The 13,743-nt window shown below is 42.8% G+C and overlaps 2 protein-coding genes across 4 annotated transcripts in view; one reads left to right on the forward strand and one right to left on the reverse strand.

Moving 5' to 3' along the window:
- The window catches only part of igsf9b (immunoglobulin superfamily, member 9b), a 45,308-nt gene extending 37,479 nt beyond the window's left edge, over positions 1 to 7,829 (forward strand). For all 3 annotated transcript variants that reach the window (XM_048989445.1, XM_048989454.1, XM_048989466.1), the window contains 3 exons: positions 567 to 3,938; positions 4,170 to 4,348; positions 4,511 to 7,829. In XM_048989445.1, coding sequence (XP_048845402.1) covers positions 567 to 3,938; positions 4,170 to 4,348; positions 4,511 to 4,734 — 3,775 coding nt within the window. In that variant the 3' untranslated portion in view covers positions 4,735 to 7,829. The remainder of the gene's footprint in view (positions 1 to 566; positions 3,939 to 4,169; positions 4,349 to 4,510) is intronic.
- A 995-nt stretch (positions 7,830 to 8,824) lies between these two features.
- cplx4a (complexin 4a) lies at positions 8,825 to 13,498 on the reverse strand. Its single transcript, XM_048989677.1, has 3 exons — positions 13,335 to 13,498; positions 10,897 to 10,984; positions 8,825 to 9,052 (listed from the first exon to the last, which is right to left on the reverse strand). Exons 1-3 carry the CDS (start codon positions 13,496 to 13,498, stop codon positions 8,825 to 8,827), a joined length of 480 nt encoding a protein of 159 aa, XP_048845634.1.
- Positions 13,499 to 13,743: the final 245 nt, after the last annotated feature.

Below are 13,743 nucleotides of genomic sequence, written 5' to 3' on the forward strand. Positions count from 1 at the left end.
TCAGGAAGGCAGACGGTTAGGGTTAGGGTTAGGGCTTAGGATTGTCCCTTCCCCGCTCTTCCATCATTGCATCAATAGCAATAGGAAATAAGGTCTTTTGCTAAACTAATGATGTGGCATCCAACCAAAAATAGGAAGATAGGCTCATGCTCAAGTTGTGCCGCTGACTATTGAACTTACATGCTTCTGGGTCAGATTTAATATACTTCCTTCTGTCTGCTTTTCTAAAGAAGTTAACATTCTCTTACTTTGAACGAGGTCTTAACCATGATTATGAGTCAGTTCTGTGCTATCCATGTGGTTCACCCAGGCAAATTTCGTGCCTCTTTGTCTCGGGCACTCTTCACGCTTCTTGTGTCGGGTTACTGGAGCTTGGGGGAGAGCAGGGTTAGCCTAATGGGTTGACCAGCACTGGGCCAGTTAGTAGGATTTTTGGTGCGGTGAGAGATTTTTGTGACTTTCTTGATGCACTTTGACTGATCTAACCCATTTCTGCCTTTCCCTTACCTCGTGTGATCCCCTCGCTTTCTCTCTCCTCTCTTTTCTCTCCGTCTTCTCTTTCACAGAGCTGGCACGCCTACTGACAGCCCAGATAGTGTCTTAAAGATGAAGCTTTGTCCTCCCCTCTCCTTCTTCCCCGGCTCCTCTGCCTCCCAGTCGGTCCGCTCGTCCTTCGACAAGGGCAGTCGCAGCGAATACCAGGACCAACGGCAGCAGCTCTTATCCAGCTCCTCACCCCCTCCACGCTACACCCTCTTCGAAAGTCACTTTGGGGGCCAGCCCCCGCCAGCTCTCGCCCTGGAGTCCATATCCCGTGGCCCTGATGGACGCTTTATTGTTCAACCCTACGAGGACGGATCCACGCCAGCTCACATTAAAAGAAGCCTAAAAAGAGACTTCCCACAATGCACAGCAGACGGAAGCGGTTCAGGAAGCGCCAAGGCATCTGAACAGGTTTCTCCAAGGTCTGACTTACCATCTTATGAGAAGGAAGAGAAGGAGGATAGACCCGTGGTGTTGTCTGTGGATATCCCAGGAGACAAACAGTCTCAACAATCTCCTGGACGTGTGAAAGCCATGGGCAAAAATTTTTCCCAACATGGCTGCTTCTACTCAGATGATGAGCAGGGCTGCTCAGAAGGACTGCTGGACCAAACCAGCTTCTACTCTGACAGCAGCGAAATAAGAGCTTGTGACTCGCTGAAAAAGTACAGCTGTCGGGGCAACCCATTCCAAACCTTGAGAAACCAAGCCAGGAATGTGGAGCAGAGACAGGACAGGAGGAGATATGACCCTTCCAACTGCCTTCCCACTGGGCCCTTGAGGTCGAAAACAGACTGGAAGCGTGAAAGCAACAGCCTGAACAAGTGTCTGAAACTTGCCCAGGAAAGAAAAGAAATGGAGAAGGAACTGGAAAGGTACACAAGCAGCCGGGATGCTCAAGAGAAAATGAAAGAACCACAGAAAACAGAGATGGAAGCTGAAGAGGAACCTGTGTGGAAACTACAAGATATCACTCTTCGCCCAAAAAGTGACAGAGGCAGCAGGCTATCTGATAATAGGAAAGGCTGCTATTTTGGGAACACCAGCAGCCCCATGGTACGGACCTCTACTTCCTCATCGTACATTCACTGGGACATCAGTCCTGTCAGCTCTGTCACTGGCCTGGTGCCTGTTCAAAGTCCTGCAGAAAAGCTTCCTCTGATGTCCCAGTGGTCAGCTTCTCCTGCAGCTGAAGAAAACTCCACAGTTCTGCAGTGTTCCCAGTCGCCAGCTACGCAGTGCACCCAATTGTCACTTTTATCCCCTGACTTAGGTGGCTCACCCATGTTTCCTGGAGACCTAAAGGGTTCTAAGTCAAGGTGTCCAGAGAGAAGGTCGGAGGTAGAGGAGGAGAGCATCTGTCGGAGGCTGGTGCCAGAAGAAGCCGTAACAAAAATGATCAGCAAAAAGTTTAATTTGGAAGAAACTGATGAAAGAGTCACTAATTCAGATAGAGGGAACCTACACTCATGTCCAGCACCAACATGTCATGAACAAGTGAAACTAAGTCAGGCGTCAGTCTCCCTCAATACAGAGAGGGAACCACAGAAGAGCTTTGGTCCTTATATGGAGAACTCTAACTCTACCCTAAAAAACACTGGAGACAGAGCTGAAAGCAAGGATAGTGACAGAGAACGTTCTGAAAGTTCAACCTTGCCGTATGATCTCCGGAAAGCTGGAGAAAGAGCAGGAGAAAAAGCAGGACAAAACAAAGCTTGCGACAAACCTAGTGTATCCCCATTGTCCCCCGAGTCTGAGATGGAGGGTGTCAGAACACGCTCACGGAAGAGCGATAAATGCCTTTATAGTGATAGCCCTAGTTGTGTGTCTCCATTAACTCTTACAGAAAATGAAACAGACCAGTCAAGTTTCTCTTTAGCTAGAATGTCAGATTCATATAAAACTCTACATCAGACAAGTGCAATTCTGGAATATCTGAGCCTTCCTGGTTTCGTTGAGATGAGTGTAGATGACCCTGTTGATGAAAATAGCACTTCAGCAAGCTCAGAGCAGAGGTCTGGTAATCTTTTGCGAGAGGAACCGGACGTAGTTCTGAAGCACTGGGAAGTTCATGACTCTGATAGAGAAGTAAGTAAACAATGCACTGTCATTTTAGAGAACAACTTCCTTGAAACTACAGTTCAAGGTTCAGGCCAGGAGGATAGAAGATTTTCAGTTCTGAAACTTGAGGACTCTACAGTGAAAGAGATGATGCCAGACAAAAGCCCCAGGCAGCTAGCTAGTTTACAAGAACAAGGTGAGCAGGTTTATTGTGAAAGGTCACAGACACATCTTACAGAAATAAAGTCAACGTTGGAGGTGCAGAAAGCTACCAAATCAGCTTTGGCGATCACTGCCACGGATGCGGTGTCTAACGCCCCGGATCCACTTACGAAGAGACAGGAACCTGTGCTACCCCAAACCCAGAGATGTGAGACTCAGGACTACAGTGCTAATAATGTGGCAGCTAGGAGGTATCCACCCCCAGTACATTTCATGAAGAAGTCATTGAGCATGGGCCCAAGCAGATCGAGCTATACGGCAAGGGTGCACTGTCCTCAGCTAAAAAAATCCACCAGCTTAGGATCGCAAAGATGGGAACATTCAGAGATCCCTCAGAATTACAGCTACGAAAAACATTACCAGGATGAATTCCTGCACCCAGATGTTAAAATCAAGTCTTTAAGCTTGGGACGCAGTTATGCACATTCCTCCTCCTCCAGACAAAGCCAGTTTCACCAAGAATCTGTCCCATTCCGACCTCAAAGCCGCCCTGACCTCAAGAGCTCTCCTCTGGCAAAGATGTCTCTAACATCTCCATCTCAGCTGGCTGTTGTACCTTTAGCTAAGGACCCACAGAGTCAGCCATACCCACTAGCCTCCGGCAGAGCACATTACCTCGATCCGCGGCGACAGGCCACCGCCCTTCCCGATGCATCACGTTGGCCCGTCACTCATCACGATGCCCTGAGGTCTGTGCAGCACAGGACGGCTCTTCATGAATACCCGGCCCACCAGATGCCACCCCGGCCTGCGGTGAGAAGGGACTATCTGCGACCACCTGACTCAAAACAAGGACTCCACAGAGCCTTCCTGCCCCGGGGCTACAGCTGGCCTTCACCCTACACCGCCCCATTTGCCCACCGGGAGTCAGAATGGTACATGGGGAGGGAGGCTGAGTTGGACGTTAGGGAGTGCAGAGATGGGAAAGAGGGGAGGGCCAGCTATGCCAGTCAGAGCAGTGGGAGGGGCAGCATGGGGCCCTGTTACACCCAAGCCCTGCTCCGTCAGTCCCTGTCCCTCACCCCCACCCTCGCCAGCTCCCCAGAAACAACAGAGGAGACTAAGAGGCACAGTTTCATGGCAGACATGCTCAAAAGTAGGCCAACCAAAAGGTGAGGTTCTGCTTTTACAAGCAATACCGTAATAATGCCTGGGGGATTTACAAGAAGTAATTTTAACCATTGGCAGGGTTCCCCTTGGATATTAGTATAGAAAGTCAATCTGTTTAAGGACAGCTTGCATTTATTTGAAGGGTAATACGGAACATTTGTAGGAATGTTTGATTACTTACCTGAATTTAATAAGAATGTCCACAGTAAATGCCTTTATACATCTGCCACAAGGGGAAACACATCGGTAGACGAGAGCTATGAATGGGATGAAGTGGATTTCCGAGTGGATTCCAACACCCTAGGGGCAGCAAGCGCCACCCACAGCTATGGGGGGCAGGGAGGGGTCAGGGGGGAGCGATTGAGAGGTCAACCTCACTCCGCTGTCAGCTTCAGGGAGCTCCAAAGCAAAGGTAAAGTGACGACGCTGTGGTCATAGTCTGCCTGAATGTTCATTTTGCTGTTGCCACATGGTCTGTACATTTGTCTCTCTCCGGTTGTTTTAATACTGTTCCTGTCTCCCTCCCTTCTTCCCCTCCCCCTTTGTTACCTGCTTCCATGCCTTCACCCTCCAGACATGCCAGCCTTGCCCCACTTAGACCCTTTTGCCCGGCCTGGCCCGCCTATGCCTCCCCCTCCACGGGGCCCGTATGGCCACTCTCTCACTGAGGCCCGCTTCAATGCCCTTCGCCTGGAATACCAGGAGTACCGCCGCGCTCAGGAGTCTTCCTTCTCGCACGGCCCTCACCTGATCCCTGACCCTGACTCCGACCCTGACTCGAACACAGCGTTGCTCTGACATTTGCCACATTCCATCTGTCTGCCCTCCCCTTTTCCTCCCTTCCTCTCCGCTCTGTCACCAGCTGCTCACTTGTCCTCCTAGTGTAGCAGGAATAGCTTCCCAGTGCAGGTTTCTCCTATCCAACTGGCCTATGTCAGTTGTACATCCATTGGGCTGTTGGTTAGTTCTTTCACCTCAGCTTGTTCACTCCCTTCTCACTATATGTGCTCTTATTTTACTTCAAAGCCTCAAGTGACTTACATTCTCCTAATAACACTGTGTCAGACCAAAAATATCTTCAATGAAAGGAGCAGACTCACACATAATGCAAGATGTTCTTTTTGCAGTACTTGTTCTGCTAATTGTGTGTCAGAACCCGTCAGGGAAAGGCCAGATTTTGAATTGTCTGTATACAGGCTCAGTCTGAATAAGCCCAGATTTTTTTATGTCTTATAACGGGTAACATGACATTGAATTCATAGTTTTCCGAGACTTCAGGTGGTCCTGTGTTTAATAATGGTTGTCTTAAAGGTTTAAGCTAGACCAAACATCCTCTTCACCATTGATTGTGAAGACAAACTGACACACTTCCTGATTGGTTCTCTTGAGGCCCACAGCAAGCCTGGAGTCTGAGAGACCGGTCTTCCCTGGTTTTTTTAAGCAAGATCATTTTACTTAAAGGTTCTGTTCTTTCGCCTCTGCTGTCAATGAACTTTGAGTCAGAAGATATGGGGGATGCGAAAACTAAAACGCAGGATGGACTTCTAGCACTGCTTAAATGGTATTTTTTGACAGCAATACAAAGGGAAGTTCTGTATATTCTGCAGAAAATGAAGTCAACTGAGGTTCTAGTAGCATTTTTGGGATAAAGCTAAAGGAAACACCAAACAGGTCAATGGAAAACTTTTACAAAAAATATAGGAAGTGTTCATGGACAGTGAAAAACTGGAAGACCTCCTCTCCAAATGGAACATGAAGAATATGACTTTACATTGGTATCTCCACTGTGGTCTCTGTGTGGTATTTTCAGTCCAAGCTGCACAGTCTTTGATAATACTGCCCACTCTTCACTGCATTTTCCAGTCATTGTGCCTGGATGGTTGGTAACAACCATTTACAGGAGAGCTTTAAATGAGTAAAAAGCCATAACGGGGTCTAGTCATTTGTTCGTAAAAAATGGTTTGTGTAGTACGTGTTCTCACCTATTGTCTCTTTTCGCTTCTTATTTTGAAAATCTAAAATCTCACTCATCTGGTATATTCAGTATAATTGATGGCACTGACTCAATCTCATGGACCTGCCCTGTGCACAAAATCTTCACAACATCATCTTCACGACATTATCTTCATAACATCATCTCCACAACATCATCTCCACATCATCTCCACAACATCATCTCCACTACTCATTGTTCAATTGTCCTATTCACAGATCAGCAATATTTTTAAGTACAGTTTTTACTGTACTTAAAGTAGAGGTATTTCATAGTACGGAGACCCAGCAGATTATTTTAAAGAGTGTTTTAACTTCTCCTTCCCACTGATAAGTGCTAAAGAAGGCAGGACACTAGCCTGGAACAAGCAGAGTAGGTGGTCTCTGTTTTTGTGTTATGTCTCTAGATTGGCATTTCCTTAAATGGTATTTAAAACAGTTAAGAGGTGTAAGAGATCAGTGATGCAGAAGCTTTAAATGACATGCATTTTTATAGTAACAGTTTATTTGTTTACTCAAGTAAGCAGCTGTGGGCTTACCCTGCCCTCTATCTGTGAGTACCTGTCAGTGCATTCCAGTGAATATATTTTCAGTGTAACCTTACCCATAGTAGGTCATAGGTGATCAGTATTGAATCAGCTACATGGATGTCATTGTTACAGTTATCTATGGAGTTTCTAACAGCAAGTGTATTTTGACAGAGTACAGTACAGTTTGATGGTTTACAGTTACAGTGATGTGAACCCTTTTACTTTGGGTCTGTCCTCTTTTAAGATTCGTCCTCAAACTCATTGTCCCCTTATTTACATAGAAAAAGCATCAAGTCAAATGTTTATTTACAGGGCTTTTGAGCTCTCGTTAGCCGAGCTAAGAATCTTCACGAGGTATCGCGCAATCCCTAAAGCAGAATACACAGATACGTCCAGTGGTTTGTCTGTTATTTATGAAATGCATTTATCATTTTAAATCAAAGCTCACACCCTTACCTGTGAATTTCTTCATTGGCCTCTACGGTTTCATTGTTGTACATAACACAAATTTACAGTGAATGAAATCAGATCCTGTCCATCTTAATTTAGGATGTTCGTATTTAATGCAAGGTCGTGCCTTTTGGGAAACATTGTTTATGATGATATAAAACATGAATGGCAATATAGGTTGTCAAAAACAACATTTGTTATAAACTTCAATTAGTATGCATTGATCTGAAATTATGGTCTAGAGTTCCAATTCTCCAATGATACATACGTAAATAAAAGACAAATAATTGTCACACCATGTTTTGTACAACAATAGTATATTGTTATTGTAATCTTTCATTGACTGTTAAATCTTATCACAGTGTCACATCTTTTAATCATCATCATTATCATCAAGAAGAACATTGTTATATATTTATTAGCGTATTTGCTGCAAAGGTTTCAATATGCAAACAAAGGTGATGTAAATGTGCACTCATTTTTGTCAAGCACTGTGAATGTTTTTACTGCAGTGTTGGTGAACTGTACCTCTTTGCTGGTGAACAGTCGTCTCTCTCACGTTGAATTTCATGTTTTGTATATGTATATTTTTAAATTATATTTTGTTGTCCACTTATTTTGCAGATAATCATTTGAAAATATGGTCTTTTTCTGTACTGGAATGATTTGCAAAGTAGGATTTTGTATTAATTGTTTTTAAAGAAAACATTTTAAAATAAAAAAAATGTAATTCTGATATTTAAAATGTACATTTTGTATTGTATTTAGAATATCTGCATTTTTACATTTTTTTAAATGATTTTTCAGGTTTTGTACAAAACAAAGGTGAATATTTTGTTTTTATTTGTTTCTGTCGATGTCATGTTGTACATAGTGTCCTTGTTCGTTTGTAAAAGATAATAAATTCATACATTTACTTGACTCTTCTTTAACATTTGACACCTTTTTGTTTCCAAAATAATAATACTAATAAAAATGAGTGAAACATACGTATGAGAAAATAGAGACAGAATTACCATCTGACTGCTACAACAGTGGGCATGAGTGACTTCGCATTATTGCTGTGTCAAATGCAGTGTCTAAATTAGCTGACCTATCCAAAGTGACTAGCACAGCTTGCAGTTCTAATAGCAGCAGCTGGAGTTTGAAGCTGCTTAAAACTGTGCTGTAGGCAGTAACTCTCCGGATGGATGAATCTCTTCCAGTAAACAAACACCCCCCCCACAATGACTTTGAGGCTCAACACTCAGCCATAAAGTAAATACACTGCAATCAGCAATTTTGTTCACATAATTAGTATACCATGGCTTATATGTTTTGCCAAGATTAGAAATTCCTTCACTCTGCCAGACAATTATTTCTAAGAAAATAAAACATTTGAACGATTTTGCAAAACGTGAACACCTTGAAATAAAAAAGCCTTATTTCTGTACCTGAGAAAGATAGGATAATGTAATTCAGGATTATCTGAGGGTTAAACAATACTGTCAATGCAAAGTAGAATTTTTTTTTTATAAACGATCCATTTCTATCTAGAATTTGCACAAAGGATTTTATAGCATATAAAAGAATACCCAAAGTGAGCTATTAAATGGCAATAAATTTGAACATGTTTATTTATTTTTTTTTAATATAAATGACTAAAAGTACTTTGCTAAATAATTCATGGAAGTCAAAATCGGGTTTATGCGTAGCTGATTTTAATAATATTAATGACATATAAATGAAATATAAGGGTCATTTATTTGGACACTACATACAAAACGTCTAACGAGTGTGAGCTGCAATGAATAGAATAAGATTTTTAAAAGCTTTCAAGTGTTGATTGGAAAAAAGAAAGTTCAAAAGGAATTATGGTTGGAACCTTAAATTGTCAAAAAAATAATAATGATGAAAATAAGGATCTATGTGCTCTGTCACATTATCAGACACTTCTCCTCAGCCTTAGCCTTGATCTCGGTCAGTGTGGCCTGAGCTTTCTCCTTCAGCTGCTCTAAGTCCATGTTCTGGAGGTTCTGCATCTGGCCCAGGATGGAGTCCTTCTCCTCCTCTTCCTCAGCATCTTCATCCACCATCTTTAGCAACTCCTCGGGTACATCCACATCGTCACCCGCCATCTGGATCATGTTCTCGTCCTGCTCACTCTGGGTACACAGAAACACACACCATCATCAACAGCATCTTCATCAGCATCATCATCACCTTGAAAGATCTTGCCGGTCAATCCTTTCTTAAGGTAACTAACCCTTCAGTTGACATGCAGGTCAAAAATGATCCATTTCTGAGTTTAACACTGGCAATAAAACCCTAACTTACTTTTCTGAAATGACCCAAACATTCATCCATCCATCCATCCATCCATTTTCCAAACCGCTTATACTACTGGGTCGTGGGGGGTCCTGAGCCTATCCCGGAAGCAATGGGCACGACCTAACATTCATAACAGTTTTAAAAATTATTATTATGAAAGCTGAACACGATCAGGGTACAAAGCTTGCCTCTGGGTCGATTTTGACCTGGTTGGTATAAACATAATCCACAGTAAAACTGAGGTTCTACTAAATTATTTATAAGAACTATAAAAGTATAATAAACAATCTCTTGATATTTCTTCAACTGAAACATTATGTGACATTATCAGAATTTTTCACAAAATGAATCAAAGCAAGACTCTTTTTCTTGCAGGCAAGTATTGCTTTCTAACAAGGAATGGGTAACGGGGGGGAGTATTACATACTGAATCCCAGTATGCGTGGTGTGGTGGCTCAGTGGATAACACTGTTACTGTAAATAACACCTCCTGGGATGGGAGTTTGAATCCATGGCTGTGGAGTTTGTACATTCTCCACATATTGTGTGCTTTGTTCCTACAGTCCAATGACATGCAGTTAGGCTGATGATCATTAAATTGCCCATAGTGTATGAACGCATATCCTGTGACAAACTGGGATCCTGTCCAGGGTGTAGCCCTTCTTTGCTCCCTTTGCAGCCTGTATTAAGTCTCTAGGTCAAGCACAGCCCTGACCCGGAAGAGCAGTTAGAATACTGATTAGCTACTGCACATTTTCTCCATTAAATTTGTCTCTTGTACCTCAATGTATCCATCTTCCCCTATATCTCAGCAGCCTATCTAGTGTATGTGCTGACTTCTGCCCCCTAATTCAGCAGCCCTAGCCTCCTTTCTCCTGTTCTATGTGAGGTGAGAGCACTGCATGGTCTCCTTCCTGACATAATGCTTTTATTACATCCCTTTCCCACTTCTGCACAGTCAGCATGAACCAACAATAGCACGTCTGCAAGAAAATAATTTGAGCAGATCACAGAAGTTCAGGTATTACAGAAAAAGTTCTCTGCTAAAATATTCCCCATTGGCTTCTCTTTGAGGAAAGTTGTGATAACGATGTATAAGAAATGTCTGTCTGCTGATGGCATGCTGCTCTGTTGCCTCCCACCCTCCAGGGTTGGGGGTTTGAATCTGACCTCCTCTCTGTTGGTGTGGAGTTTGCACGTTCTCCATGTTTCATCTAGATATCCCAGTTCTTTCCCCACAGTGCAAAGACGTGCCACTGGGCTAATTGGTATCTTTAAACTTCGCATAGTATATGAGTGTGAGTGAAAGTGTGTGTGCATGTGTGTGCATGTGTGTGCATGTGTGTGCCATGACTTTCCACACATCTAGCGCTACATGTAATGCAAGACACAGTGGCCAAGATGCCTGCAAAAACAGACGTAAGTGCAGAGCTCTAAATGCAGCAGATCACAGCTGCCCAGAGATCCTTCACAGAGGCGCCGATGGTCTCGACATGCTGTGGCGCAGCCAGAGATCCCTCACAGACTCACACACGCAAAAGCCTTTCAGTTCCCTTAATCTACGTAGCTTCACGCTATAACTCCACCTCCCAGCCGTCTTGTCAGGAAGTCCTCTGCAACAGGGGAGCGGCACCTGCATGGCCCCTGATACACGACCGACAGATGGGCCTGTGCTCACCTTAGGCAGTCTGTACTTATCTCGCAGACACGTCCTCAGTGTTGCCCTCTCTGCTTTTCTGTGCAGGAAATATGCATCTCTTTGCATCCTGGGAAGGAAGGACGGACATAGATTTAAAAAAGCCTATTCAGGCTATTCTGAGACACATGGAGCATGATGTTAAGTTGCAAATGGATTTGTTTCTGAAAAATTCCAGAATATGCTTATTCTGTTCTGCAAATGTGAAGCAGATTTTTAAAGGGTCCTTAAAATTTTGAATATGTATAAAATTCTTTATCATTTAATGATTCTGCAGAAAATGCATTAACAGTTCAGGTTATGAAGGTTATACAGCAATTATCTGGGCATAAATGCTTGATAACTGATAAAAAGTACTTTGATGTAAATGTTAATTAAGTAATTATATAGGTGAAAAGTTATTGGCTAAGTCTCATTTAACAAGACCGTCCTGCGTACCTGCAAGAATTTTTATACATCAGTAACTCATTTGTCAGATGTGGGGATCGTCCCAGTCATTAATGAACGAATATAACCTTTCAGCTCAACAGTAAATCTTTCCATAAATTTAGTTCTGTGCTTTTCACCCTAACATAGAATCATTGTACCTTCATTTTTTAGTAAAAAATGGCCATTAATGCAACAAAATGTAGCAAAGCAATTATAGAATTTGCACTAATAATACAGGCCAAGCACCAGGCATAAAGTCCATCCATCCCCAGGCTATCAGGGCCTGGACTGCAGTGTCCCCAAGCGCAGTCACTGGTAATCTGCTGAACTCGGGATTACACTGGCCTGACTATGCTAGACACTTTAACCATCTATCCACCTCTGTCCACATTTGAATTCTGGCCCAAATCAGCTGTCCACTCACACTTCGCTCCCTTATTGTTTAACCCATTTGCACTGTCTTGTTTCATTTCCAGACTATATATTACTATACATACTATATTACATTATTCTGCCATGTGTGTCACCCTCTGTCCCTTTTATATTACATTGCACTCCGTGCCCCAGTCCCATTCTCCTTTATCCAGCAAGAGTTATATCGTTTTGTATATTTGAACATAGGCGTTGCCACCATTAAATTCACATTTCATAATTATTCGTTTGGACCCCCCCCCCACATTTTTACATAAAATATTAGTTTTATGTCAGTGTGTCCCCACCACATTTAAAATGCTTCTGACTTCCCTGTATTTGAATATATCTTAATCAGCAATGAATAAGTTCCACAGTCTGGATTCAGCCTTTTTGTAAGGAGTGTCAGACACTGATAACTAGATAACTCTTGAATCCCCAAGAACTAAAAATGAGTCAGAAAGCTTTTTAGAATTTTTATTTTTTTTTGCCAATCCAATAAGTCTCTGTGTATTAATTGAGGGGATTCTTTAAATGACAAATTTTAAATTGTGAATTTAATGATGAAGTGAATATCCGACATTTCTCTAAATACCTTTTCCATCTCCAGTTCTGAGAATAACATAGTAAATACACTGCTGTGACCCACGCCGATGATGGGATTTATTCACTTTCATTCTTTTTTGCTCTATATGGCAAGGATTACGAGAGCTTTAGCCTCATCTGAGTCTTCTTATGTTTGATTATATTTGCCCTCTTAACGTAGATAAATCGGTTAAGTGACTCGTTCCATCTGAGGAGAGGGATTTCGCCTTTGATCTCTGCTTCACGTGCTAGTTTCTGCACTCCTTGTAAGCAGAGAACATGTGAAGTCCATCATGAAGGTCCATATGTAAGATCTGAGGTTGGGGGGGTTAAATGCGGACATTGCTGTTCCAGTGTTATGCCTTTCGGCCTTAATGTGGGCATTTTCAGAGATCAGCTGCTGATCAGCATGGCCTGAGATTAGGGGTTTAATCTCTAGAGCTGTTTTCTGTCGGCGTATGTGTATGTGTGTCTCTGTTTGTAGGGAGGGGGGAAGGGGAATGAGTTTTTGTATACAGAAATACACATTCCATTTCTTAATGAACCATCAGAAATATGTAATATACACAAGGGTAAATCACATTGCAGATGTGCAGCCATAAATAAATGTGATTCGAATGCAATTTAGCCACCATGAAGACTTTAGAAATGTCTGTCAATGGAAGAACATAAATGCCACACTAAATATGATTGTGCCCATCGACATAAGACCTATAATGATGCCAAATTAAATATTGGTGGTACAAATGCCGATCCCCCCTATCTAATTATGCTCTTTAAACATCTAACTATGGTGTAACATCAGAATGTTACTTGAAAACCAACTTTCGAAGTCTTTATTAAAAATAAAATGCAGCTTTTTGGACAGAATATTTAAAATAAACTAAATCAAAAACTGAGATCAAGAATTAGCTATAATTCACGATGCCGTGCATCAAGCAGAGTTTGGCTCCATTCCTGCCCCGAACCGTGAGGGTGGATGCACTGGCACTTACTTCTCCTCCACTACCTGCTTCTGGTACTCCTCATACTCCTCCCGCGTCATGCCCGCGGCAGCGGCTGGGTCGGACGGGGTGGTTTCTTCTGTCTTCTCCTTCTCTCCGCCGAGGCCCATGCTCTTCAGAGGGTTTCCGACCATACTCTTGATGAGGAACGCCATGGCGTTTTCTATATAGATGGATGGTGTGTTCCTTAGCTAAAACTGATGTCTTTCTTTCCAAGGCACCGTTCCTTGCAGAGGAGTCCAGCGAGAGACCAGGTAACCAACCGACTGCTCGCTGGACCAAGGACACACTGACATCTGAAGCCAAAAAAGGAGAGAGGCAGTCATACCAAAGCCATAATCTGGATTAAACCTCTCAATCTATTTGTCCCTGAGGCAGATGGTGTTGTTTCTATATAAAA

The sequence above is a fragment of the Brienomyrus brachyistius genome, chromosome 2 (genome assembly GCF_023856365.1).
Source record: "Brienomyrus brachyistius isolate T26 chromosome 2, BBRACH_0.4, whole genome shotgun sequence".
Classification (NCBI taxonomy): Eukaryota; Metazoa; Chordata; class Actinopteri; order Osteoglossiformes; family Mormyridae; genus Brienomyrus; species Brienomyrus brachyistius.

Bases quoted from the DNA above. Each gene is read 5' to 3' on its own strand.
- cplx4a (XM_048989677.1), bottom strand. From the start codon at position 13,498: ATGGCGTTCCTCATCAAGAGTATGGTCGGAAACCCTCTGAAGAGCATG. The intron at 10,985-13,334 runs GTAAGTGCCAGT...CTTCCTTCCCAG, and splicing joins AAGCAGGTAGTGGAGGAGAA to GATGCAAAGAGATGCATATT. The intron at 9,053-10,896 runs GTGAGCACAGGC...CTGTGTACCCAG, and splicing joins ATAAGTACAGACTGCCTAAG to AGTGAGCAGGACGAGAACAT.